The 25,843-nt window shown below is 43.3% G+C and overlaps 1 protein-coding gene across 5 annotated transcripts in view; it reads left to right on the forward strand.

Annotated features, from left to right (window-relative positions):
• The window catches only part of FGF13 (fibroblast growth factor 13), a 206,884-nt gene that overhangs the window by 112,905 nt on the left and 68,136 nt on the right, over positions 1-25,843 (forward strand). For 4 of the 5 annotated variants that reach the window (XM_085060763.1, XM_085060767.1, XM_085060766.1 and 1 more), the window contains exon 2: positions 3,997-4,164. The exons of the other annotated variant lie outside the window; for it this stretch is intronic. In XM_085060763.1, coding sequence (XP_084916889.1) covers positions 3,997-4,164 — 168 coding nt within the window. The remainder of the gene's footprint in view (positions 1-3,996; positions 4,165-25,843) is intronic. 5 annotated transcript variants of the gene reach the window in all.

A 25,843-nucleotide genomic window follows, 5' to 3' on the forward strand; every position in this document is an offset into this window, starting at 1 on the left:
TGAGAGTTCTTTCTGAGCCTACTTTTCATTTGGAAAAATCAGCTAAAGAAAGTTGTGTCCTTCACAAGGTATTTTTGCTGCTTTGTTTCTCTCAGTTTGAAATAAGCTGGTGTGGTGCCTGGTTTTGGTGGTGTGTTGGGGAGAAAGGAGTGATGCAAAATGATGGACTCCAGAAATGGCTTGCTGTGAATAAAAATTAGAGAATTGGCTGCTTGTGCTTCCTGTAATATTTGTCTTCATTGTGAAAACTGGAAGTCAGAGTCAACCAGACTTCAAAGTTGGGAGCACACAGCTGCAAGCTGCAAAGAAGATTTCTGGGTGATGCAGAAGTGCCAGGGCTGTTCGGTGAGAATACTTCATCAAGATTTTGGCAAAGCTTAATAGTGAAATGGTTTGGATAGACTGTGGTGTCATTAAGAGGTTTTGAGTGTGTTACAGCCCGAGAATAGATTTCTTTTTTCAATTAGCTTCTAAGTATTGTTGTGCTCTGAGTTTATTAGGTTGTGCAGGTGGCTAACAAAAAAATCACACCTTCAGCTGGGAAAAATTAGGGGGAAAACAAAGCAGTGATGAAAAGAAGCAAAGGGAATTTTTATTGCATGTACATCCGAGAGATTTTCATCAGCTGTCTCAACTAGGAAAACGTTACTACAGAAAAATACTCCACTTTCTACCCTTTACTGTCCTACAGGCACTCATTTGAAGCAAGTTATTTTAGAGAGGGTTTTTTTTTAGACTGTTCCTGTAAGGACCTGAAAGCAGCTTGATAGCCTCATGTTTTCCCCTAAAAGGAAAAAAAAAAAATTCCTGCATAACTCCAAACAGCCCCAGGGGCTGAGTAACCTCACTTGTGGCCTCTGTCCTTGATGTGGGTGACAGCAGAGGATGGAGGAGGTGCTCTGAGCATCACTGTCCTGTGTCCCAGCACTGCCAGGAAGGTGACACTGCTGGCATCAACTGCTGCTCTCATTTCTCCAGAAAGAGTCATCCTGGAGGAATGGGGTTTTTTTGCAGCTTCCTCCCCTGTGCCAAAGAGAAGGGATTTTCTTCACTTTGGGGATGCAGGATTTAAGAGGAACTCTGATGCTCTCTGTGGCTTGAAGACCAAGTGTGTAGAAACACAACTTTAGTCCTTCGAAAATGCCAGCAAAACTAATTTATTGCAAGTGTAAGTATCCTGGGGCTCACAGCATGTAAAACTAACCAGACTATGAAAAGTTAGGGAATCGAAGGAGGAAGAAAATTCATGTTTAAGGTAATGACCTGAAAAGTTAATTCAAGGAGGGAATGGATCTGTGCAAATAGAATTTTTTTGTGTTAAACTGTGTCATACATACAAGAACAATAGTCCAAGAGGAACAGGAGGATTTATTTTGCCTGGATTTTATTTACCCTGTGGTTGGTACAGCCTTTAGCTAGCAGAGCCGAAGCCTCTCTGTGTAAAACTGAGGGCAAAGATATTTCCTTACAGCTTTATTAAACTCTGAATTACAGCAAAGATTATTCAGTTGGAAGCTAAACCAAGGCCTATGGACAGGGTTGATGTTATGGTTTCTGGCAATTCTAGATGGGACTGAAATGCAGTTGGACATGAAAGAAAGACACAAACCAGTGGACTGTTTAGCTGGTGTGTTTATATTAAGTAAATATGTTTGAATTTATCTGAAAAAGCATCCTGGTGCTGGCAGTCATCCCAAAGATGCCTTTCTCTCAGGAAAGCTTGGAGGAAGAAGGAATTTTTTTCCTACTGGCTTGTTGACAGCAAGTTTTTATTAATGTAATTATTATTATTTTATTTGAACTAAGGAATGTGCTACAGGGTGATATTTAGCAAGCTGAATGTTTTGATGTATGAAACATAATAGTTACTGCAGTTATTTTATACTTACTGCAGTTATTTTATACTTACTGCTAAGCAAATTCTTCTCATGGATGCACAGTTGCTGTGGGTTTTGTTCTCCATCAAATTATGAGGGGATGGGGAGGGGAAAAAAAGGATTCATTTTTTTAAAGCTATGTAGTATTTATTTATCACTTTCACCTGAGAATATAAAAGTTCTTTAGCAGTGTATTAATTACCTATGTCCATGACATGGGTAATTAATAAAGATAAATGAAGTCTTATCCCTGTTTTATTCATGGGAAGGTGGGAATGTGGAACACTGATGTGTTCTACCCATGAGCAATTCCCTAAAATGTATGGTTTCTCTCCTCCTCTGATCTGTGTGGGATCCTTTCAGACAAGTGGGTTTTATCCCATTGGCAGAGTCCCAGCAGATGCCTGGTGATGTTTCTCCCTTTTCCAAAGTGCTTCTTCCCAGTTGTTCAATAATGATCCTTCCATGGTTGTGCTCTGCTGATCTTCAGTCCTCAGAGATGGCTGCCATCAGGTTTCTAAAGCTTTTCACGTTAGATTCTGTGCAGTTCAGACTTGCCTGTGGGTTGGTTTTGGGGCCAGAATTGGGGTCCTGCAGCTGAGATTTCAGTGGCTCCCCCAGGGTGTCTGGCTGTCAGCACAGCAGGGAAAAGGACACAGGGGGCTCAGGGGTGCTCCTGGCTTTGTAATGAATTCTCAGCCTGACTGGAGGCCATTCATCATGGTAAGGAAAGCTCTGAGCTGTTCTTCAGAGCACTGACACCACTTCAGTTATCCACACATCATTGCAGCAGTCAGGCTGGGGGAGTGCTGTGCTCCTTGGGGTTTGCTCCAGGTGTCAGTGCATGGAAATGCAATGGGATAATATTTGTTTGAGGGGATGCAGGTTTCAATCTGGCAGGTTGTTAAGGTGTCCATGCATTGGCAGATATTTAGGAAGCAGTTAAATTGTTAGAATCAATGGCCAACAGTTTGAGAACCAAGTAAACTTCCCCAGTGCATGCTAGTGCATCTGTGGTTTTACACTAACCTATCAATAGTTACTTTCCTCATTACTGAAATTTTACTTTCCTAGTTCTTGGATTTTTAATTTTTTTTTAATTTTGGGGGTTTTTTTACATAGGGTGGGGGAATCTAAGTTTTTGCTGTAGTTTTATATCTGTGTAACACTATAAATAACAATTGGTGGTGAGGAGCTGTCTTGTGAAAAAGAAGTTAATTTTTTTTCATGTGAGATGATTTGTGCCTAAAGCTGTGAGCTGAGGAATCTCACTGTCTCTGTTATTAAGGCTTCATTTTTTTAGATAGCAGAAAAGTGTTTTATTCTTTCTGCTAATGTGATACTTTGAGGTAGCTGGAGATTCCTGTATGCTATATATTTTATCTTTTTGCCATTTAATAGTCTGACCCCATTCAGAAAACATTTCAGACTGCATCTCATTTATGTTATTAATGGCAGCATTGATTTATAAGATCAACTTTAAAAATTACTTGCTGTTTTACAAGAAAACCATCAGAAGGATTAATGTGCTTTCTCTTTGTACATCTACTCTTCTACCCGTTGAAAATGATGATCAAGTCAAATGCCACTGGATTATCATCCTTGCTTTAAGGAATGGGGTGTAATTATATATCCTGATGAAGCATGTCCCTGGTCCTGAGGGGAGTGGGGACACTGATGTGGCACTAGCTGCACGTGGGGATGATTGCCCACTGATGTTAACACAGATTCCCTGTGGCTAGGCCATCAAAGCATGCTTGGTTTGCTTTTTTCTGAATCTGCATGCGGAATAGATAGAGGTGCTAGAGGAGAATAAAGCAAATATAAGAGGGAAATTTGTTGCTTTTTGGAGCAGAGTTTTATTCTACTGTTTATTAAAGCTGCATGAAATGAAGTGTTGAGGTTTATGAAAAGCGTTGTTTATAAAAGTAAATGTTTTTTCCTACCCTTCTACCACCATGCCTAAGATACTTTGCACCTTAAAGTTGATTTTCCTTCCTCTGAACCTTTCTTCCCCTCCTGTCTTTCCCCCACCCTGCCTTTATGTAGTTGATTTGATTCTCTGGCTTGCTTTCCTCGAGCTCTAACTTGAGTTCATTTTGTTATGTGGTGACCACAGTTATGGATGACGCTCCCCCTGGCACTCAGGAGTACATTATGTTACGGCAAGATTCCATCCAATCTGCGGAATTAAAGAAAAAAGAGTCCCCTTTTCGTGCTAAGTGTCACGAAATCTTCTGCTGCCCACTGAAGCAAGTGCACCTCAAAGAGAACACAGAGCCGGAAGGTTTGTGGCACTATGGATCCATGTTCTGTTTGTTTTATTTCCTTTTCCCATGTATGTCCCCGAGTGTGCTGTGTGTTGCCAGCCTGGCGCAGGGAGCTGATGCACTCCATGTCCCTTTGCTTGCCTGGCAGTGTCTGGTGCAGCTCACCGACACTGAGCCACCCACGGGGTCATTCCAGAGGAGAACTGACGCTGCTGTTCCTCAAATGAAGTGGGTTTGTTTCAGCTCTCATCATTACACACTGCCCGTTGTTTTGGCTGCCGAAAGCTGCTTGCTACTCAAACAGCATCAATTCCTAGTCGGGTCTTTGCAGTAACGTTCCTGAAGCTGCACTCTGCTGAAAATGTGGCACTCAGACTGAGATTCGGCTTGTCCCTAACACCTTCCACCCCATAAGGCTTCTGCATAGCGCTAGAGAATGCTCATGGCAGCTGTACTTGGGTGAAGCAGGGTGAACCTTGAATGTAATGCACGCCTGGTTGCATTTTGGGAAATGAAATGCATGCAGAGCAGAAAAAAAATGAGTAGATTGTTTTCCTTTTCAGATAAAGCAAAGGTATGGTCTCTTCTCATGCTGTGTTTACTAATATGAAATTGCCAATGAGGTATATCTTGTTTATCTAGTGTACATAAGGTTAAGCTATTTTAAATTCTATTTTTTTTTTATATTTTCTCTTATTGTTCTGTATGTGTTTTGCATTACTGCTTCATATGCCACATGGTAAGCCTTCTACTTTTTGCATAAGCTCCAGTATCTGCCAAGACAAATAATGCTACTGCTGGTACAAGTGTTTTAAGATAAAATATTCAGGGCTGGATTTTGCCACAATCAAGTCTGCAGGAATGGCAGAGTGAGCAGGTTGGAGTTCTTCTTACAAATCACTGGTATTATTCTCTCTGTAATCATGGGCATCAGTTGCTGAGCTGTCACTATTAGCCCAAAATATTTCAGTCAATTGCTTTCCCTTGTTACATTCCCCAAATTTTGCATGAAAATTCTTTGTACCACCTCTGGGAGATTTGTGTCTTTTTAAATAAAAGTGTTTTATTATAATAGCATTTATCATCTCAGCAGAAATACTAAATCTGATGCACATTCTGGTTTAAGGCCGGGGGAGAGGTTTCTTGTTTCAGTGGTGATACAACTGCATGTTAAAATTGGGGGTTGAAAAAAGTGCAATTGTCCTCTCAGTTCTGGGGCTGACTTGATGGAAGTTGTGATTTCATAACTCAGTAAACACGAAGGTGAATCTGAAGCACTCTTCTGGATTAGTAGATGTCATGGATTTCCTATCCTGTCAGGGTTTGTGTTGTTCAGGAGTAAATTTGGAGCCCAGAACTGTTCAAGCTCCTCGAGGAAGATGATGGAGCTGAGCTTCTGCAGGTGCTCAGCAAGTGATATTTGGTGAACAGGAAGATTCCAGACCGTGAGGCACAGAAAGGTGGGGTTTGCCCTTGGCATCCTGGACTGACAGCTGTATTTCAGATTTTCCATGTGCTCATGTGTAACTCCAGCAGAAGCTCATGGTTATTTCAGAGGAATTACACTGGGAACTGGATTCCTGCTGGAGAGGAGCACTTAGCTGGGTCTGATCATTTCGGTGAATAATCAGCAATTTCCACCCCAGTGGGCTGTCCAAGAGGAGCAAGGAAAGAGCAATGCTGAGCCTTCTCTCCAGAGCGTGAGACTCCTGGGCACTGGTTTGGTTCAGTGGTGAGGAATTTGGGAGCTGCTAGGAAAAGCTGACACTCTGCAGGCTCTGAGTGAAGACCTGGGGAGCATCAGTGCAGCCTGGCTGTTGCCTGGAAGCCAAGAGTTGCTCTTCTTAGGTTCTCCATAAATCTGCAGTGTCTCTCCAACAACAGCTGTGTTGCTCCTTCCTCCATGGCATATGGCATTGTTATTGATTTTCGGTGGAAATGTTTGGTTCTGAGGGGAAGCTTGTCATCCTTTATTGCCATGCCCAAGGATGGATGTCTCTCCCCTGGTTTATCCCTCCTGCTCTCCTGCAGCAATGCTGCATCACTAAACAGGCACAAGCAGCCATGGCCATACTGGCTTGTCCTGCCACCCTCTGAGTGGATGGCAATTCAGAGGGGGATCAGTTTTTGTTGTGTGATTTCTGAGTGTGTTTCTCTGAAAGATGTCTCTAGCTGGGGAGGGAAAATGCCTGATCAGGAATCCTTTTAGCCTCTGCTGTAGCTCAAATTGCCTGGGCTGCATTTATCTTTTTCTTCAAAATCTGTGAATTGCTTGGCAATGGTATTCAACCCACTGAAAGGCTGATGTGTGTCATCCTCAGGTTTGTTGGCATGAAGCTTGACAAATTTTGATTGTGAAGTGATCTGAGCTGTGCCTTCCATGCAAAACCTGCAACAGTCCATCGAGGTTAATGGAGAGGCTGAATCCTAGCAGAATACCTTCCAGAGTGAGCCCAGCAGTTAACAGCTCAATTGTGCTGTTAGGATAAAGGAAAAGAAATGTTTAAACTGGTTACTATGACATAAATTACATTTTTTTCAAGGTACTGGAAAGTATGACAACCAGGAAGCTGCTAGCAAAGTTCTCTTAGTAAAATGTCGTAATGGAAATTTTGTGGAAAATTGCAGACCTGAAGGACTCTGCAGAGAGTATAAAAAATGCACCTTTTTATCTGCTGAATGATATGGGAACACAGAGAAAAGCCTGCATGTTTCTAACTTTGCAGCTCTTTTGTTTAGATGGTGGATTTCTCTGCACCTTTTAACCACTTTCATACAGGGTTAATGCTTGGGGAGTCTCATTTATCACTTCAGGATTTGGCCTCCCTAGGCATGTAGGATGATACCAGGTAAAAGATTTTCCAGGCTTTTTGTAGGGTGTTTGGGGAATGTTCTGCTATTTGCTGAAAGACTTAAATACCACCTCAAGCTGGCATCTGAGCCTGGTGGTCATCATTTCTCACATCTCAGGCCTGTTTCACTTCTTGTATCTTAGGCTTATTTCTAAAAGTGAAAGTGGGAATGACAAAATCAGATCCAAGTCTCCTAAATTAATCTGCCTTAGTTTCATGTTCTTTTCCTCACACCTGCTTGCCTGCTTGCTATGTCATCATTATTCTCAACACACATGTGGCTCAAATACACCTCAGGAAAACAGGTCCAGAGCCAGAGCTTTGGAATCAGCCTGGAGTTCATGTGGAAGGTCCTTGGCCCAGGAGCTACAGCAAGTGGTAGGAGTGGAAGCAAGGAGAACAATAGGAAATCACAATGATGTGATCTTCCCACAATGTGGAAATTTCCATCGGAGCTTCGTGCCAGCAGGGTGATGCCTGCCAGTCTGGATTGCAGCTCAGGTGGGACTCTGCAGCTCAGGTGGGACTCTGCAGCTCAGATGGGACTCTGCAGCTCAGGTGGGATTCTGTCCTCCCTAATGCTGTGTTCTGCCCTCCCTGGGCTGTGTTAGGAGCTGAGCTGCTGCTTTACTCTGCATCATTCCAGCTCTGTTCTGTCAGAGTCATTCTGCAGTTTACAACGCCGTGGATCTCTCAGTGCAATCAAACAAGCAGAGCTGACATCTTTACCTGGATGCTGAGTCCTGTGGGCATTGGGCATTGTTTACATTTACATCCAAGCAGCAGCAAAATACAGAGTGTTTTTGTAGCTTCCCTCAAGCCAGAATACACTGCTAACATGAGAAGGGCCATCTGAAGTACATTTTGCAGCTATTTGTTCTCTTGAATAGTTTAAACATAAGCTGCTGCTGCTATCTGTATAAAACATGGTTACATAAAAAGAAGTCAGCTCCTGGAAAACTAATTTGAGTTGTATTATTACATCCAGGGGAAGAAATGAAATGAGAAATGTTTTTTAAAAACACCCATTGGTTAGTCACAGTCACACAATCAAGAGTCTTGGACACTTGCCCATAGTTCTGTTTTCATGTGGGATTTTTTTTTTTTTGGTAACATTTAGTCTCCCTCCAGGCATACATAACCTTTTTACACAGAAAAGCAGACAAGCATGGCAAAATACGTATTGGGGATGGGGAAAGGGAAATCTGGGATAGCAGCTGGTGATGAGGAAAGGCAGCTTTCCTCAACCAACAGGAAACCTGATCAGATAGAAAATGTTAAGGATGCTAATGTAAAACAAGCAGCTTTGTGGTTGCCCCTGACAATGGCTTGTTATCTGCATCCCTAGCAATGGAATGAGTGGCAGAGCTAGTCCTGGGGGTGAGGGAAAGGTGGGATGTTTAGGCACATTGTGTGCAAGGCTGCCTCTTCCACCTACTCCGTGTGCACTGGCACTTTTGTCACCAGCAGAAATTTGGAGCCTTTATGTTGTAATACAGAATGTCCCTTTGGTGCTCCAAGCATCGTGTCACCACTGACAGTACTGTTACTTGGCACTCTAATTATATCCTTTTCTCTGAGACTAAATCAGTCCTATTAGCCCTGCTCGCTCATTTAATTATGTTAATGCATGTGTGTTTCTGCATTTTAGAGGAGAAAAGGGAAGAAGAAGGGGGAGGAGAGCTGTGTGTGAAATCAGAGAATTGTGAGAGGTTTTTAAACTTTAGATATTGTTCAGAACTAAAAATGACTTTGTGTTCCAGTGAGGAATAACAAAGATGAGGCACATGAAACAGCTGCCTGTGTCCAGGACATTCAGGGCAGGCACACTTGGCAGTGGCACACCAGGGAGAGGTTCAGCATCTGTGCATCTGGGCTTCCTTCAGCCTCAGCTTCAGCCTGGACCTGCAGCTGCCTGAGAGGAACCTGCTGGGTCATTGAATGGACCCTGCTCACTCACATGATCTACTGAAACTATCCAGGTTATGGTCCTTTGATGCTAAATTAATCACATTTCATAAGCTTCCGTTTTTCTCCTCATATCTTCTGATTTCAGTGGAGGTGAAAAGCCAAGACCTGATATCCCATCAGCTCTTGGTATCCTGTTAGCTCTCAGTACCCCATCAGTTCTTGGTACCCCATCAGCTCTCGGTATCCCATTAACTCTTGGTATCCCATTAACTCTTGGTGCCCCATCAGCTCTCAGTACCCCATCAGCTCTTGCCAACAGGAATCTTCATCCCTTCTATGCTGCAGCTGAGCTGTCTGTCCTGGAGCTCTTCACCCCATGGAAGGCAGGCAGTCTGCTGCTGACTGCTGGTGTGCCTGCAGCCCTTTCAGTGCAGTGCCTTCCTCACTGCCCTTGCCCTCAGCAAAACCTTGTTCTTGATGCTGCTTTCTCCTGCACCTCTCAGGTCCTCCTGTGGGGAGCTTGAAGCTTTCCCCTTGCCTTGTTCCCAGGTTCTGGCACTGGCAGGAAGCAGCAGTGAGCAATGCCTGAGCATTCTCCAGTACTAAATGAAAGGAAACTCTTAAATCCTGCCTGTCTGGATGCACATGGAGCTGCTGCAGCCATGGGACCATATGTGCAGTGAAGGAGGATCTGAAGGGAGGGACAGAGACCAAAAGTCAAAGGGCTGAAGCTGCCACCAGTATAATGGTGTTTCCCCCGAAGAGAGGCTGTCTTTGACTTGAGTGATTATCTGATAACCTTCTGTCTCAGGGCGCTGGGAGCAGTGGTGACAGCTGCACTCTTGCCTGCTTCAGAAGCTCAGTTCATAAAGCAGAACAGCTCAGTCCCATAAGTGGCTGAGCCCTCCTGCCCTGATCCTCCAAAGCCTTTAAGCACACGATTAACTTTAAACATGTGAGTGCTCCCAGCAGAGGCAGAGGGGTTGGGATGTATTTAATGAGCTTACCTGAACACAGTCTGGGCCTGGCTCAGGTTCAGGCTCAGACAGTGCAAATCCAGAGTAATTCCACCAAAATCCAAGATTTACTCAATATTTACTTGTCTGCAAATGAGATCAGAGCCCCCTCATAGAGTTTAGCTTGATTTCCTCTTTTCTTACTCCCTCAGGAGTTAATATGGTCCTTATTGCCACCATGATTCATGATTGACTGCAAGTCATCATAGCAGTCCTGAGCAGTAGAGAAATTGAATGTTTCCCATTATAAAGAGGGAAGGGAAGGATTTGATTCCCAAAACTGTTGGACATCTCATCAGAAAGAGAAGCAAAAACACTGAATCACCTGAGCTAGGTACTTAACTATTATCTTTGGAAGGTTCTGAGGAGATGATGCTTCTATCCATGCAGAAATACAGCAGAGTTGGCAATTCAACATTTTTCCATGGACTTAGAATATGATTTTTTTCATGTTTCTCCCCAGCAGTGGCTCTGCAGCAGTCTGTGCCCCTGAGCTGGCAGTTGCCTTCCCTTCTCTCAGCTCTCAGCACATGCTCTTGGTTGAGCTGTGGTTCAGCAAACTCCACCACAAACAGCCTCTTTTCTTGCTGTGTGAGCTGGGGAGGGAATCAGCCTGCTGAGGGGCTGAGGGAGGTGGACAGGAGCAGCCAGTGCTCAGGAAATCAGGATAGCAACAGGCTGTGGCTCCTGCTGCAGCTTGTCCCCAAACTGCTACCCTCGACTGCTTCTGTTCTCTGCACCTTCTCTGCTTTTCCAGGCTCTGGGCTCTGTGCTTGGTGCTTGCACATCCAGCTGAGTGCTGCTGTATCAAAAACATCTCTTTTTAAGGTGGCTGGGCATGGTTTGAAGAATAGGGTACTCTGTTTATACTCCTGAGCAGGAAGAATCCAATTGTTGCTGTAATGAGGCTGTCATTAGGTACTACAGTGATTACAGAGGAATGATTATTGAGGAAGGAAATTGAGGCTTTGAAGGAAAGTCACTGAATGCAGCATTTCAAATGGCTTACAAACCTCTTTTGTTCCTGAATTCACATGTACCTGCCACATCTCAGGACAGTGCAGGAGCTCTCCTTAGGGCTTTATTTAGCTCCTGAGAGGCTTGGAGATCAGTGTTTTACACACAGCCATGATTCCTGCATCCTATTGTGGTGTTTTGCTAATGCTTTTTAACTAATACACCTGCCAGGTCATTCCTGCCCACCTGAAAATTAGACTTTTTCCAATGTCTCTGGCTCTTGCTGTCAGCTGAAGGTGGCCTGAAATAAGGATTACAGCTGGAAGATCCTTCTCACTGTGCAAGCACACAACATCTCAGTCCAGGAGACAGCGTGCAGACCTCAGTCTGTCAGACTGTGATCTAAGAATTATATGGCTGGAGGAAATGAAGATAAAATACCAAAGATAAAGCTAGCTAATACTAAAGTGGTTTGTTGAACTGGGTTTTCACGGTGGTAAATTTCAAAGGTGCAACTGTAAATGTGAGTTGTGCAATTTTTTAAAGCCAAATTTGTGCTCTGTAGCATTAGAAAAGCTTAAATAATGGCGTTAGGAGTAGTTGTAGGACTTCTATTTCAAGATAATGATTTTTAATTCTCAAACTGGACCTGGCCTTACCCCTGAACAGGTCACAGCAACCCAAAAAGAAATGTTATCTCCTACCTTACCTGTGTACTCTTTGAGAGAAATCCTTTATCTGTGCCTTTTGCTATTTTGTTTGAATCTCAAAGTAAATATTCACTATGGAGACAGTATCTGGCACTTAGCATAGCTGAAGTAGGACATTTAGACCAAATGAGTCACCCTGATACTCTTTTCTCATCTCATCTTTAAAGGACTCTGAGATCTTCAAAGAGTGTTCCTTATGGAGGATGGCCTTTGTCTTGCTGCTTTTCCATCCCATGACTCTCCTGAGAAGGCATCAGACTTCCTTCTTCAGTCTGTCCTCATTTTAAATCAGGAGATGTAATTCTTTATTCATAAGGAAGGTTCTTCTCTGTACCTCACTCAGCGCCATGGCTCATCAGAATTATTGCACAAACCTTTATCAGTGGGAATGTGTGTAGGATTTAAATACTGAGTGCCTTTGGGCTGAGATCATGGCAAATCTTCCCTGATGTTTTGGTCAGGACAAGTCTGTAAACAAGGAGGAGTTCAACTTTCCAGCTGTCACTGAAGAGTTTCCTTGCCCAGGAATCAGTTGCCCAAGGGTTCAGGCAAGTCTGTCAGGAGCTGCAGAGCACAGGGCAGAGATCTCCTGCCCCAAACTGGGCAGTGCAATTGGTCACCTCAGGATAATTAGCTCAGGTAGATAATTGTCTGTGCATTCCAGTGCCAGGGTTAGCCCAGCCCACACCTAACCCAGGGCTTTCTGCTCTTCATCTCCTCAGCAGTCCCTGATAGCTCTGAGAGCACAAAAATGAAGCAGCAGAGTTCCTCAGAGAGTCTGGCAGGCTCCTTCTGTCCTGGATGAGCTGGAAAAGAAGAAGAGCTTAGTCTGTGCTCCCTCAATGCTGTGTTTTCCCCTCATTCCTTGTTCTGGATCATCTGTCAGAGCTGGGGATGCTTTCTGAACCAAGCTGAAGTATTTCCACAGCAGTGCATTTTACTTCAAGTCTGTGGTGAGCACTCTGTGCAGTAATGTGCATTAATGTTATTTGGTGATTGCATAAGCAGTTAACTGACCATGGTAGTACATTTGTCTCTACTTTTTGTTCTCTTTCAAATGTCCTGACCTGAAAGCTGAAGAAACTGAAGAAGCTTTACCCAGACCTCAGTGAGCACCAGGACTGCAAAAGGCCAGAGTTTTCATGGAACACTTATGTAAAGTTACTGAATGCTTTTTCAGTAGATCTGAGTTCTTGGGGAAAAATTCATGCTCAGACTGTTTCATATCCAGGTTTTTTGCTCACTGGTATCTATCTATAGAACATTCCTGTTCCAAACCTGTTCCAAACAAGTTCTTTGGTTTTGCTTATATGCTTAAGAAGCTCCAGCTTTGTAGGACAGTGCAAAATATTTGCACATCTTCTTTCAAGCCAGCCCTTGTCCTCCAGGACAGAAAGGAGTACTACCAAGCCATGGTGTTCAGGAAGAACTAACAGGTATTTTCTGGGTATTGCTCCTGGTGTTTGATTCTTTCTCCCATCATGTGTGTTTGAAAACACTGAGAAAGACAGAATTATTTTTTTTTCCTGAAAGATTACAAAGATTTATGTTAAACACTGGAGATTACAGGGCAAATAAACCTGCAAAGATTTGGAGCTGTAGAGTGTATCCAGCACACAGCTGCACTTCCTCTTCAGGGACACAATGCTGAACTCCTTCTGCAAAGAAAACAAGGAAACAAGGAGAAATCCTTTCCAGGCTTCTTGGACATTCCTGATTTGAAGCTGTCTGCCACATTTTTTGAGGTGCTAAATAATTCTTGCATGGTGATTTAGTAAGGAAAAAATTCAGGTGCAGGTGAGCAGGCTGCTTTTGGATGAATTTGTTGGCTGCAGGTGAGACCCAAAGCTGAAGCAGAGAGACCCTGAGCTCCAGTGGTTAGAAGGATGCTGTGTTAGAGAGGAGGTGGAAACCTGGATGGAAACCTCAGAGTGGGAGAAGTTACCTGAGAGAACAAGAGATCTCCAAAGAAAAACAGAGGAGTTGCTCAGCTAAACTTTGTTTTGAGTAATGTCATCTTTATTATGCCAGTGCTGTCAGAGGAACATGGTGTGATCTCCATGGGGTGTTCTGCCTCCCCTGTGAGGCTCAGACCCCTGAATTGACCACCAGCTGCTTACAGAGCACAGCAGTGGCTTTTCTAACTCCACATTCACAGCTCTGTACATGCCAGGACATACATGAAATTATTTAATGCTCTAACCAGTGGATTCCAGTCACACAATTGGTTTTTCATTTCCTTATGTGTCTTTAATGAAGTACATTGACCTCTGCAGAATGCTGCCAGTTTATGTCTGATCAGGTGTATTTATGGCAGATTCTTTAATTTGCACACGGAAATGAAAACATGGATGTAATTGTTCATCCGAGAGAGTGAGGAGAATCACAGGGCAGCACTATGACAATTTGTTGTTGATATAATCTCTCCTGTAGCAGAATTTGTACTGTCTCAACAGAATTGAAAAGGTGCCTTTTAAAAACTAATGTCTCGAAGGACATCGTGAAAAACCCAAACCCAGCACTCCTGCCAGGCTTTTCTAGTGGTGTGGTTTGGAGTTGGGTTTTTTAGTAGTTTTATTGCCAACTTTGAAAGTCAGCTTGTTTCCAGCAGAATGATGTTGAGATGGACACTTGCCGACGTTTTTCTCTGTAAGTCCTTGGCCAGACTCATTTGATGGAATCCACTCCTGCTGAGATGTGTGCAGAGAGAGGTGCTCGGCTCCAGGCCAGTTTACCAGCTGAGCTCTGTAATTCATCCCCAAAGATTCCATCACACACCTCTGAAAGGCACCAGTGACTTCAGCTGGTGCTGCAGAGAAGTTCTATATTTAGCTCTCCTCTCCTGCAGGACCTGTTTCTTATTCAGGTGCCAAACTCTCTACCTTCACTCCCTGTTTTATTTCTAGCAATCTTGCTGTATAACCTCTGCTTCACAGTCATTCTCTCGTTCTCTGCCCCTCTGAGTCCATGTCTGAGCTCAGTCTTGTTCTGCTCTAAGAAGTCCATCTGTGTTTAGCTCTAGAGAAAACATCCTGGCTGGCAGGCAGGGGCAGCAAGGGGGAGGAAAGCCCAATAAAATACTTTCACCTTTGCAGTCTCCTGGACTTGATGAACACTTACGTTTAAGGGTTCAAATCCTTGGAAATATATTTTTTTAATAAACCATAAATCAAGGTTTATAAAGAAAAATATGCAAACCTGAACTCCCACACCAGATTTCTCAAGAGACTTGTAAGGCTCCAGGTTCATTAGAAAGGAAACTAGTTAAAAGATTAAGCTGTAGTCCTTTGATTTAGGATGGGCCTCGAGGGAAGGATCAAAACAGATCACTTCTTGCAGTTGATTTGCAGAGCAAATTCACAAATCGTTTTGGGCTTATTCATGGCATTTCAAAATCTAGTGGCAGCAATGTTAGGTTTCAGGCTGGGGTGAAGGTGATCCATGTGCTGCTCTCAGGGTGGGCTGAGTCAGTCTGGTTTTTGTGCTGCTTCTGCGTGGGAGGACTCCATCTGGGCTATTTTTAAAAGCCGTTTATTATGTTAATAGTTGATGCAGAATTCTACTCTTTTCATTGTCCTCAAGCCAAAGATGTATTTTTCTTTGGACTAAAAATTATTTCTCCTGGACAAAAATTCACAGTTTCTCTAAAAAAAAACTTCCAACTGAAGACCAAAATCATGAAAACCAGTGAAATCTCTTTGTTTCTCTTACTGCTAACAATCACAACACAGGTAAAAATAGAGGATGGCCAAATTTTATGTTAATATGCATATCCAATTAGGATCTCAAGTTCTATGCAATATAAACAAATTCAGGGAAGGATATTGTCTGAAGTCTCTTCTGCTCACACCTCAGCAGAGTGTGTTCACTCTGACAGAGTTTGACAGAGAAAAAGGGCAGCAATGACAAATAGCACAAGCTGCTAGCAAAGAAATAGCTAGGAAATTAGAGTGTGTAGGAAAAATCAAAAGTCACTGAAATTCCTGTGGTTTATAGTTGTCTTATTTCCTTCTTGGTTGTTGAGTTTGTGGACTGGAAGTTGAAAGATTAATAAGCATAAAGAAACCAGCAAACATCATCCCCACAGCAGGAGGAGGTTGTGCTTGCTGCCTCCCACTGGCACAGGTTCAGCTTTGAAACACTTGCAGTTCACTGACTGGTGAGCTGCCCTGCAGCATTAATTGCTGTTGTCCCAGGACAGTGTATTTCCACCTCAGGATGTGATTTCCCTAAGGCAATACACTTGGTTCTTACTTGGGTTAGGTCATTCATACATTTTGATGGTTAGAAGGAGTCTTGCTGTGACCTTAAGTTGTTCTTTTAAGAATATTATATTCCCTTTTAGTTCCCTCTGCAGTAAGGGCAAATAAAAGTCAAGTGCATTTGAGTTTTGTGCTTTGTTAATAATAACAAATATATGAAATGGCTTCAGACAGTCTTGAAGACTTTTTCTGTAGCCTCCACACTATAATTAGGTGTATTAGTGTGGAATAGTGGGAAACCTTGGAGTATGTTCTTTCTCATAGTGAAGGAAGGAAAATATCAATGCAGAGACCAGATAAGATACTCTGCACAGTATATCAAATTGTTCTTCATGGCAAAATTGCTTGATTAGGACAATTAATGCAGAGGAGTTGTGCCTAGGTGTAAAGAGAGCTGAGTAGTGTCAGCTTGGTAAGAATGCTGTAAGTTCATGTCTCCTGTGAAGCAGGGGGAGGCAGGAATTCCACAAGGAGAAAAGATCTTTCTGTGCATGAATTGTGTGAGCATTGAGCAGCATTCTGTGTAGAGGAGTAACACAGCAGCAAGTGTGGAACTCACGCCACCCACGAGGCACAGGAGTAAGTTTTCTTCGTGGATTTCCAGCCTGAGAGGATTAGGTTTTTCTGAATTGCAAGTGTGCTGCACGACTCAAGGCAGAAGTGCCATTAGCCATCTGACTGATGGAGGCCACAGCATCTCCTGCAGACTGAGGTGTTCAGCTCAGAGCCTTGTTGGACTCACAGAACCACAGAGTATGTCCAGCTGGAATTGAGTCCAACTGCTTGCCTTGCACAGGACAATCCCATCCCACTGGGGGCCTGAGAGCTTTGCCCAAATGCTGAAGAGATCAGTGTCTGACTCAAATATATCTCTTTGAAAGTAATTTCATCTTCAGGAGGCACCATGTTCTTGATTGTCTGCTTTCCTCTCAAAAGACAGAATTTCTCTGAAGAAATGGTTGATGCAAACATCTTACCTTAAAATTTCCTTTGTCCTATCCATGTTTTAACTGGATTTTCTAGGCAGACCATGTTTTGGTATTTTTAAACAAAAGCAGATTTTCCTTGAAGTGCACACAGAATGGCAAGGTGTGTTAATGGAACATTGTTTTGTGTGGAGTTTTGTAGAAAGGAAGTTCCCCAGCTGTGTTTGCTCCAGCTGTAGAGCATCTGCCCAAGGACAGAGTGCTCAGCTTTATGAGGGAAAGAGGAGAGCAGGAGCAGGAATATCTCTGGCTTGCCCAGCCCCTGGGAAGGAATGCAGCCTTTGGATCAGCTCAGCACTGCCCTTGGAGGCTCTGCTGAGTACCAGCATAGCTTTGGGGTTGATTTCTTAATGAACTTCACTCCACAAAGCATTTGGGACCCAGTAGGGAGTTATTTCCAGTCAATTAATGAACCTAAATTCAGAAAATGGTTGTCAGCAGATTTCAAACCCATTTGTTTGTCTGCAGAGTTCTGCTGGCAGATGTGAAGCACTAGGAGATGCTCAAGGTGTTGGTGAGAGTTCTGCATGCTGAAGTGTGTGGAGACAGAGCTGCCCTGCAGTCCAGGCTGAAGTGCTTTTGATAGCTGAGACACTGAATCAGCCAAGGCTGTTCTTTTCTGGAACAAAGCCATTTTTAAATTAAATTTCAAGTATGTGTCTTCTTTATTTCTCCTCTTCCCCGCTCCATTTTAGAAGTGGATAAATACAGTGGAGGGAATGGTAATGATGAGGATAAAATGAATCCCCTGGGAATGTTCCTGTAAGTTCTGCTGTCAGAGAGCAAAGGTGCCACCAGGCTTTTCCCTGATGTCCTCTCAAACTTGGGTCTTGTCTAACCTGTAACTTGATAATTCTCCTCTCTCCAGGTCATCATTGTGCTCTCTAGGATTATGATCCACCCTTTGTACAGGGAATAGTACCAGACTGCTGTGGCCTTTGAAACCTCTGCAGGTTTGCCCATGAGAGGCATTTCTTGCTGTGCTGCTGCTCTCCTCTCTGGGCACCTCTGGGGTGGGAAGAACACTTAGCATTTGCATTGCTCTCACTGCCCCAAGGGAGATCTGCCAAGCAGCCAAACTGCCTTCAGATCAGGTTCTGTGGGGTGAGGAGGTGGGGAGGAGCAGGGCAACAGCACACTTGTGCTTCAGATTTAATGGTGTGGTGAATTATGAGCAGCTAATTGGAGTGGCGTGATTAAAGGCAATTAATCAAAGTAGGGAAATATGCATATTTCCTAAAGGGTTATTGCTGTATTTATCCTCAGGTAGAATTCAAACATTGGCAAATTTTCAGGTGATTCACAATTCATTTTAACATTACACTGTTTGAAGCCCCATACCACCCAGTCTGTAACAAAATAAAGCTCAAGGAATTGGCATAGATGATCCTACATCTATATGGCCAGAGGAGGATTGCTAATGAGCAGTAAGGAAATTGCTTTGTTAATCCATTCTGAAAAAGCAATAGGAAATTGTTTTATCAGGTCTATTAGAGCAGCTGCATGTGCTATGATTGGTTTCATCCAGTAAAATATTGATCACTGAGAACCTTCAGCTATAAGGAGACAATACAGATTAGAGAAATGTGCATTAAATGCATTAAATTCATGTTTCAAATGGATGATTAGAGAGAGAGTGACTTCAAAAGGAAGGGAAAAGAAAAATATGGAAACATCCAAGTTTGGCTGGTGGGACAAATATTACTTGAACTGTTTCAGATTATTCAGATTGTGACACAATGGCTTTTTGTCACAAAAAGAAAGTCTTGATTAATAATATGGAAAAGTAGGTTTTAGTTTTACAAATGGTACTGAATTGAGAGTCAAGCAGATAATGAGAAACAATTCAATCTGATACATGATGGGGATTAATTCTGAGTACCTGGGCTGTAATAGGGCAGCACAGCTCAATGCAGATAAATGGAAGATAATAAGCTTACAAGTAAAGAACTCCATAGTAAATGAGTGTTCAGATGCTGCAGCAGGCTGAGTCAGGGGGAAAAAATGAGAAGTTACTGGAGAAAAATGGCTTATTCAGCAGCAAAGGCAATGAGAGGAAATGGTTATTGAGCTGCTGCTGGAGGGGCAGAGCAGAGCACTCACACCTCTGTGGTTATGGAGCTCACCCACAGGCTCTGATAGTGGGATGGGGAGGCAAAGTGCAGCTTCCAGAGGGAAATGCACCTCTCATGGACAGAAATGGTCCTTGAGGTTCAGAAATTTCTAAAGAAAACCAAAATCCAGTACTGGAGAGAAGCAGGAATTCATGAGTTTGTAGCCCACTGGCACAAGACATGTAGATTTTCTTCCACTGACACCAGGTGGAAATTTTAATTCATGTAATTCAGAGCAGGACTCAGGCAGCTGCCAGAGCATCTCCAAAGAGGTCTCTGGGAGGTCCAAGGGGGAAGCCCACATTTTGGAGCAGAGCTCTCCTGGGAGCCTTGTGGTCTGAGAGAGTGACTGATGTTTGCAGCAGTGTGGATGGGCTGGAGGGGAGGGAGAGAACCACAGAACAAAGCCAGAAGGGAGGAAAGTGCAGTCTGTGCTGCAGAGAGCTTGGGGGATTCTTGCTGTAGGAAGAAGTTCTTCTGTCCCCTCAAATCTTCAGTGGTTTTATTTTTCCTCTTGTTCTCAAATGTTTTGCTATGATGGCTTTATCCAATATAGGTTTTCCAACACATTTGTAGCATAATATTAATGCTGTTGTAGCACTAATGGATAAGAGGCCAGGTGTGGTTTGCAGGAAAAAGAAACATTTTTAACTCACACTAAATGCATCTTCCTGCAGTATATACCCACAAAAATCTGGGTTACATTCTGAAGTCCTACAGGTGTTCTAAAGATGAGCAACTTACCTTTAAGAATAAAACATTAAAGGTAGAAGACACAGAGGAGCAACGTACTAACCCCTAGGGATGCTCCAGCATTCCAACTTAGCAATTTAATTAAAAAGACAAGTAATTAAAGAATGAACATTAATTAAAGCAACTGTTCTCTTCCTGTGGTATTAACATACATTTTTTATGGTCAAACTCTACAGAACAGTACTGTCTTACCTCTGAAAGAGGGAAAGTGATGGAAATGCACAGCTGGGATGCAGTGGCACATCTGGGTGAGCACTGGGCTGGGCAGGAGGCACAGCTGGGTGACCACAGACAGGGGGTGGCCTTTGGCCCTGGGGGTGCCTAAAGCCATGGCTGGAGCTCTTCCTCCTCTCACCCTTCAAGCTGGAAGGACTTCTGCTGCCAGACTTGCTTTCCTCAGCCTGTTACAGCAACAGGGGCTGAAGCCACGTTGAAGGGGAGGTGATGGCAGAGGGACTGAGCTGCCCCAGACAGCCTGGGTGTCTCTGCCAGCTCTCCAGCTGGGCACAGCATCAGCACTGCTTCATGTGCCTCTCAAAGCACAGCACTTTGAATACATGAATGCCCAAGCAGGGTAGCTTATACCCTCTTTTTCTGCTAATTATATTTTCATGGCTTCAGAATCCAAAAGCAAACTTTATTTTTATAAAGCCTTGTGCATGTCTAATGAGAGCTTTGACATGAAAGCTTTCTCCATCCACAGGTACCTTGGGAATGTGGGCAGTGCAGGAGCCCTGCTGCTGTGCCAGGGCACTTCTCAATTATACATGTTTTCATCATGATCTTCTACATCAGAGTAACCCAGAATAAGTTCAGCAAGGTCCTGTAATTACAAAATCTTGTCCTGCCTTTTTGCCTCTTGAAGCTATGAAGGCATTGGAACAGCAGCCTATAGGCTAACAGTTTTGATTTTACCTAAATTACATATTTTACATAAATTACAAATTTCTTTTACAGTTATCACTTAAAATGAGGACAGAATGCTGTGTGATTCATGAGTTGTTCCAAGGTTTCAGCCAAAGAAACAGAACTGTGTGCAGGGAGGGAGCTGGTTTTATCCTGCTCTGTGCTTTCCACCTTTCTGCACCTCTGTGGTATGCCCAAGGGACAGAAGTGAAGAGATTTTTCCAAAGCTCTTCCATGGGCAGACTTTTCTCCAGTGTCTGATGTGGACAAGCGAGGAAAAAGATTTGGAAGAGACTTCCAAGGGTGGTTTTTCAGGGTCTGCTCTTGAGGAGTCGTGATGCCATTGTTACTCTGACTCAGGCTTGGGATATTTCCACTCACCCAGCTCAGTTCACATTCACTGTTTTGAAGGATCCTTCCCTCTGGTCTGCTGGGATCCTGCCTGCCTTCAGGCCCATGCAAGGACTTCAAATCATGCCTCACCTTTTCTTATTGACCAGCTTTTTAAAACAAATTTATTGTAAAATTAATACAATCAAAAGGAGAGTTTAAATAACAGAATTTTCAGCTAAAGCCTTCTTCAACAGATTTGAGTGCAAGAGTGAAAATGAACTGTTATCTTTTCAGTTGCACTTACAGAATGCAGATTTGAATTGGAAAAAGGACATTAAAATAGCTTGTGCAATTTAAAACAGACTGAGTCAAACTGACAAAGCAGAAAATAACACAAACTCGAGATGCACTTGTGTGCTATATCATGTTAATGATCCTGTTTTCTAAACCAGAAACAGCTCAATAATGTATGTTGTTTCCAAACAAATGTATGTTTTATTAAAATAAATTAAAATAGAGAAAAATACAGCAGTGTGGGATGGGAAGGAAAACAATTATTCAGGAAGATTAGGCTTGCTATACATCAGAGGTTTTTGGCATGACCCACTGTGAATTTGTGTATTGTTTGTAAAGAATTTATCTGCAAATTTTACATCTGGCCTCAGTCCTTTTTGTATGCAAGACCATGAGCTTTATGTGACAGAGACAGAGCACAGGAGGAAAAGTTGTGCAAGTGTTGTCCAGAGATACTTGCTGAATGCCATTCTGGAGATCCACCAATCTGCCCTTTGAGATGCAGGAGGACAAAAGCAGCAGAACAGGAGGAACTGGGGGTTTGCTGCATGTTTGGTCTAAAAGCCAAAGCATTTTTGAATATATTTTGAATTAACTGAATATTTTGAATTAATCTGCTTGGGTGCAATGGCTAAGTGACAAAAGCAGGTGAAAGCCCTGGTGGCAGCAGCTGTAAGGTCACAACATGCTGCTGTGTCTGGGCTGCTGAGGAGTCTCTGCTCCAGGCTCCAGGTCTGCAGTGCTGCTGAGGCACTGCTTTGGTGCTCTTGACTCCTCAGCCAGAGCAGCCTCAGAGTCACCCTGCCTGCCCTGAGAGCACCAAGGTTGTCCTTCTGCAGGCTGATCTCCATATGTTCAGGGCAGACGAGATGCTGCCTGGCACTGTGATGTGATCATTCCTTACATCTGCATTTTGCTGTACATGATAGGCCTGTAGTGCTGCATGCCCAGAGATCCCCTCTGGCTAATCTGTCATCTTCCCTTGACAGCTATTAAACAAGGATTTATCAACATGACTCTAAGGTACCTTTCTGGCACTTTTAATATGTAGAATTTTCAATAAGGAAACTCTCCAGCTACTTGCTGATGCAGACCATGCAGCAAAGTCAAGGCAGATGTCCTCAGGAGGTTTTGATTCAGCATCTGCTGCAGGCACAAAGCTGGGTGTTCAGCTGAGCTGAGGAGAGCATCCTGCAGTGGTTCATGCATTGGACCCATGGCTTTTTCTGGCTGCTAACTTGGCTGTGGCACAAATCAGCCAAGGGGTGGTTAGGAAGAGCTCAGTGTGCAAGCTGTGCAGTGTGGCTGGGATGTGTCCTGGGATGTGTCCTGCTCAGCCCCAGTGCCACCAGCCCAGACCACACACACCTCTGACACTCTGTTTTAGGACTGTTCAATTTGAGGCTGGGCATTGGTTTGCTAAACTTTTATGCAAAGTTCATTTTATTCTGTAAACACACGGAGTTAAATATAGTGATTTGAGCTGGGTCTTCCAGAAACTGGAGTTCACATGGGGATACCTGGGAGTTGGTGTGCTTGGGCTTCTGTGTCTCCATGGAAGTGCCAGTGATCAAAATATCTAGTTGTAGATTAATTGCAGCTAGCTTTTGGCAGGGATTCACATTCAGATGTTTTAGTATTTAAACCACTCTCATAGTATCAGAGAGAGTTGGCAGAGGAAAGAAGAGGAAGTATCTACTGAAAAATGCATATACTTGTCTTTTTAGTATTTAGGGTAAGTGGGCTTGCATTCTTGCCTGCTCTGGTAATTCCCTTATTTGGTGCTATTCCTGATAGAAACAAACCTTGCAGAAAATTCCCTGATCCTTGGCTGTTAGATGTTATACCATGCAGGTAAAAAAAGGTTGTGCTTGAAAAGTCCTGATCATTTTGAATATGGCTGTGGTGGTGTATCAATCACTGACCTCAAGTGCTCTTTAGGTAACATTCAGGTTCTTACACAGTCTCTAAGCTGCTGTTTTACTGAATTATCCCATCCATTACAAGGTTTCTAGACAGAGACATCTGCTTTGCTCTAGTGGAGTTAAATCTGTGCTAAGTGCTGTGGTAAGTCTGCTCTATCTATTTACTATTATTAATAGTAAATATGCATCATATATTCTTGTATAAATGATACTGAAGTAGAGGAAATTTCAAGTAAAAGGATGGCATCCAATTTATTTAAATTCAAAGGAAACAGTGTAAATTCCCTACAATGTTCCTTATTTCCTAGGAACAAAGACCAAGAGCAGTGAGGAACCTTGGATCTGGTTACTGTGCCATGACTTGTTTGTACCCTCAGCTCTGAGTTTTTCACTTGACTCTGATGGACATTGTGATGGAGATGGAGTTATTTTGGCTCCAAACCTACATCTGTTGTGTCAAAGGCTGTTCCTGTGGGCAGTTTCAGACTTGCAGATACAAACCATGGCACTCCTCAGACCTTTCCCCTGCAGTTCCCTTGTGGCAGGAGTCTTGTTGGCTGGAAAACAAAATATCATTTGGTTTTGTTATAAAGAGATATGGCAAGGCTGGCAATTAAATTCAGTGCTTGGGGTTAGCAAAAATAAAATAGTACTAAGCAGAATATCAATATTAATGTTTAGTATGTGCTGCCTGGTAAATTCTGACAAGAACTGGAGAGGAGGAAATCTGGAATAAATGTAACAGTAGTTTAAAAATCACAGGGCAGTGGATCACTCTGGCCTGTGACTGCAGAGCTGTCTGTGTGTTCTGCAGGCTGGCAGAGCAGAGGCACTGAGGCAACCACTGGCCAAGTGTGCAGAGCTGGGAGAGCACAGCAGACACTGTGCTGCCCCAGGCTGCAGCTATCCTGTGAGTCAGCTGTGGAAAAATGGAACAGAATAGGACAGAACAGAACAGAACATGGTTTTGAAAATAGGAACTTGCTGTAGGACCTAGCAAATCAAGGGTGGTTGTTAATCAGAGACCTGGCAAATACTCACAGCTTCTCCTCCATCCCTGAGAATCTGCAGGAAAATGATTCCTTCTGTGGTGGACATGAGTCCCTTTCCCCATGGTTTCTGTGCCAAGGGAAGGGCATTTCTGATGGGGGCAAAGGGGGAGCTTTTCCTTCCTCTGCTTGTTTTTGTTGCTTAGCAGCTGAGGAGCTGCTTGTGCACAGAGCGTGGGGCACAAACTCCATTTGTCATCCTGATAAATCTTATTTGTAACACTTGTGTAAAGGATGTGACACATTAGCTCAAGGAGAGATCTGGGGACACAGGGGAGCTCACAAAATCTAATTCTGACTGATTGGCTGTCACAATGCAAATGCAGCATGGTCTCACATGAAGCAGTAATCTCACCTGTGTTGTCCATCGCTTGGGGGATTTTTGCATTCTCCCTATTGATTAAAAAGGTGTTGCTATAGTAGCTGCAACAGAAGTTTCTCAGTGTCTGTTCTCCTGTTTTATTGATTTTTCCTGTTTAATAGAAACTGTGTCATCCCTTATTTCTGCAAGGGCCCAGTTGTTTATAGCCTGCACATCCATGTATATCAGCAACTTCTGCAACAGCTGAAATTTCACTGCCGTGTAGGTCTTGTTGACAGACAGAAATAAGACACATTTTTCCATCTCAGGTGGATTTTCCCATTGTGCTCACTGCTCCCACCCTGTGCAAATGACAGTGGTCATTCTGGGCTGTTGTATTTACAGGTTTGCTTCCCTACAGGTACCTGACAGTCAGTCCTGCCTCAGCCCAGCACTTACTGAGGACATCTATTAATGGCAGTAAAACCTTAATTTGTTCTCATTGGGTCATCTTTGGGGACAGAAGGCTTGATGAAACTGAAGCATTAATGATTCTTTTTGCCTGTCCATGTTTTGAAATATCTTATGAACTGGCCCACCACACCTCTGCCACTCTGTGGGCTCCAGAGAGGCTAAAAAGAGGCAAAATACAGGGAAACTCCACGAAACTACAAAACCCTTCCTCCTTCAGCCGAGAGCAGATATGCATTTCTTCCACTGGAGTGAATTCATGACTTGTAGGACTCCAGCAGGCAAAGGCAGAGCAGTGCAGAAAGATCCAAGGCTTTGTCTCTTGTTATTTGTTTTTCCATCCACAATTTAAATCAGGTTACTGATGGCAGAAACAATAATTTGTCAGTTTGAATGCTAATTATGTGCTCAGAGCAGGATCTCTGTCTCCATCCCTCTGCAGATTCAGTTTGTGAACCTGATTGTGGCTCCTAGATGTTACCATATTGCAAATATTGAAGTGTTTGATGATGAAGATGACAATTTCATCCCTTCCAAGCCTTAATGTGCAATTTGAAAACAAATGCCTCCTTTTAGCTGGATGCCTGGGAGCTGGTGACAGCTGTAGGAGTATTTATTTTGTAAAACTTCACTGCTTCCCTTCCTTGCCACCCCTTGTTCAGTGAGATGAGCAGACAGCCCTGGGAATGATGAAGCAGTTCTCTCCTCTGGCTCATCTCGTGGGCCACACAGATCACATTGTCCAACAGTCTCAGTTTGCTGGCTGAAAGCATTTCTTTCCCTTTTGACTTATATTTTTCTAATAAAGGAGTATTCAGTACTCAATATGCCCTTGGCTTGTGGAATAGTTTTGTGG

This window comes from Lichenostomus cassidix, chromosome 4A, assembly GCF_008360975.1.
Source record: "Lichenostomus cassidix isolate B80296 chromosome 4A, HeHo_3.0, whole genome shotgun sequence".
In the NCBI taxonomy this organism is placed as follows: Eukaryota; Metazoa; Chordata; class Aves; order Passeriformes; family Meliphagidae; genus Lichenostomus; species Lichenostomus cassidix.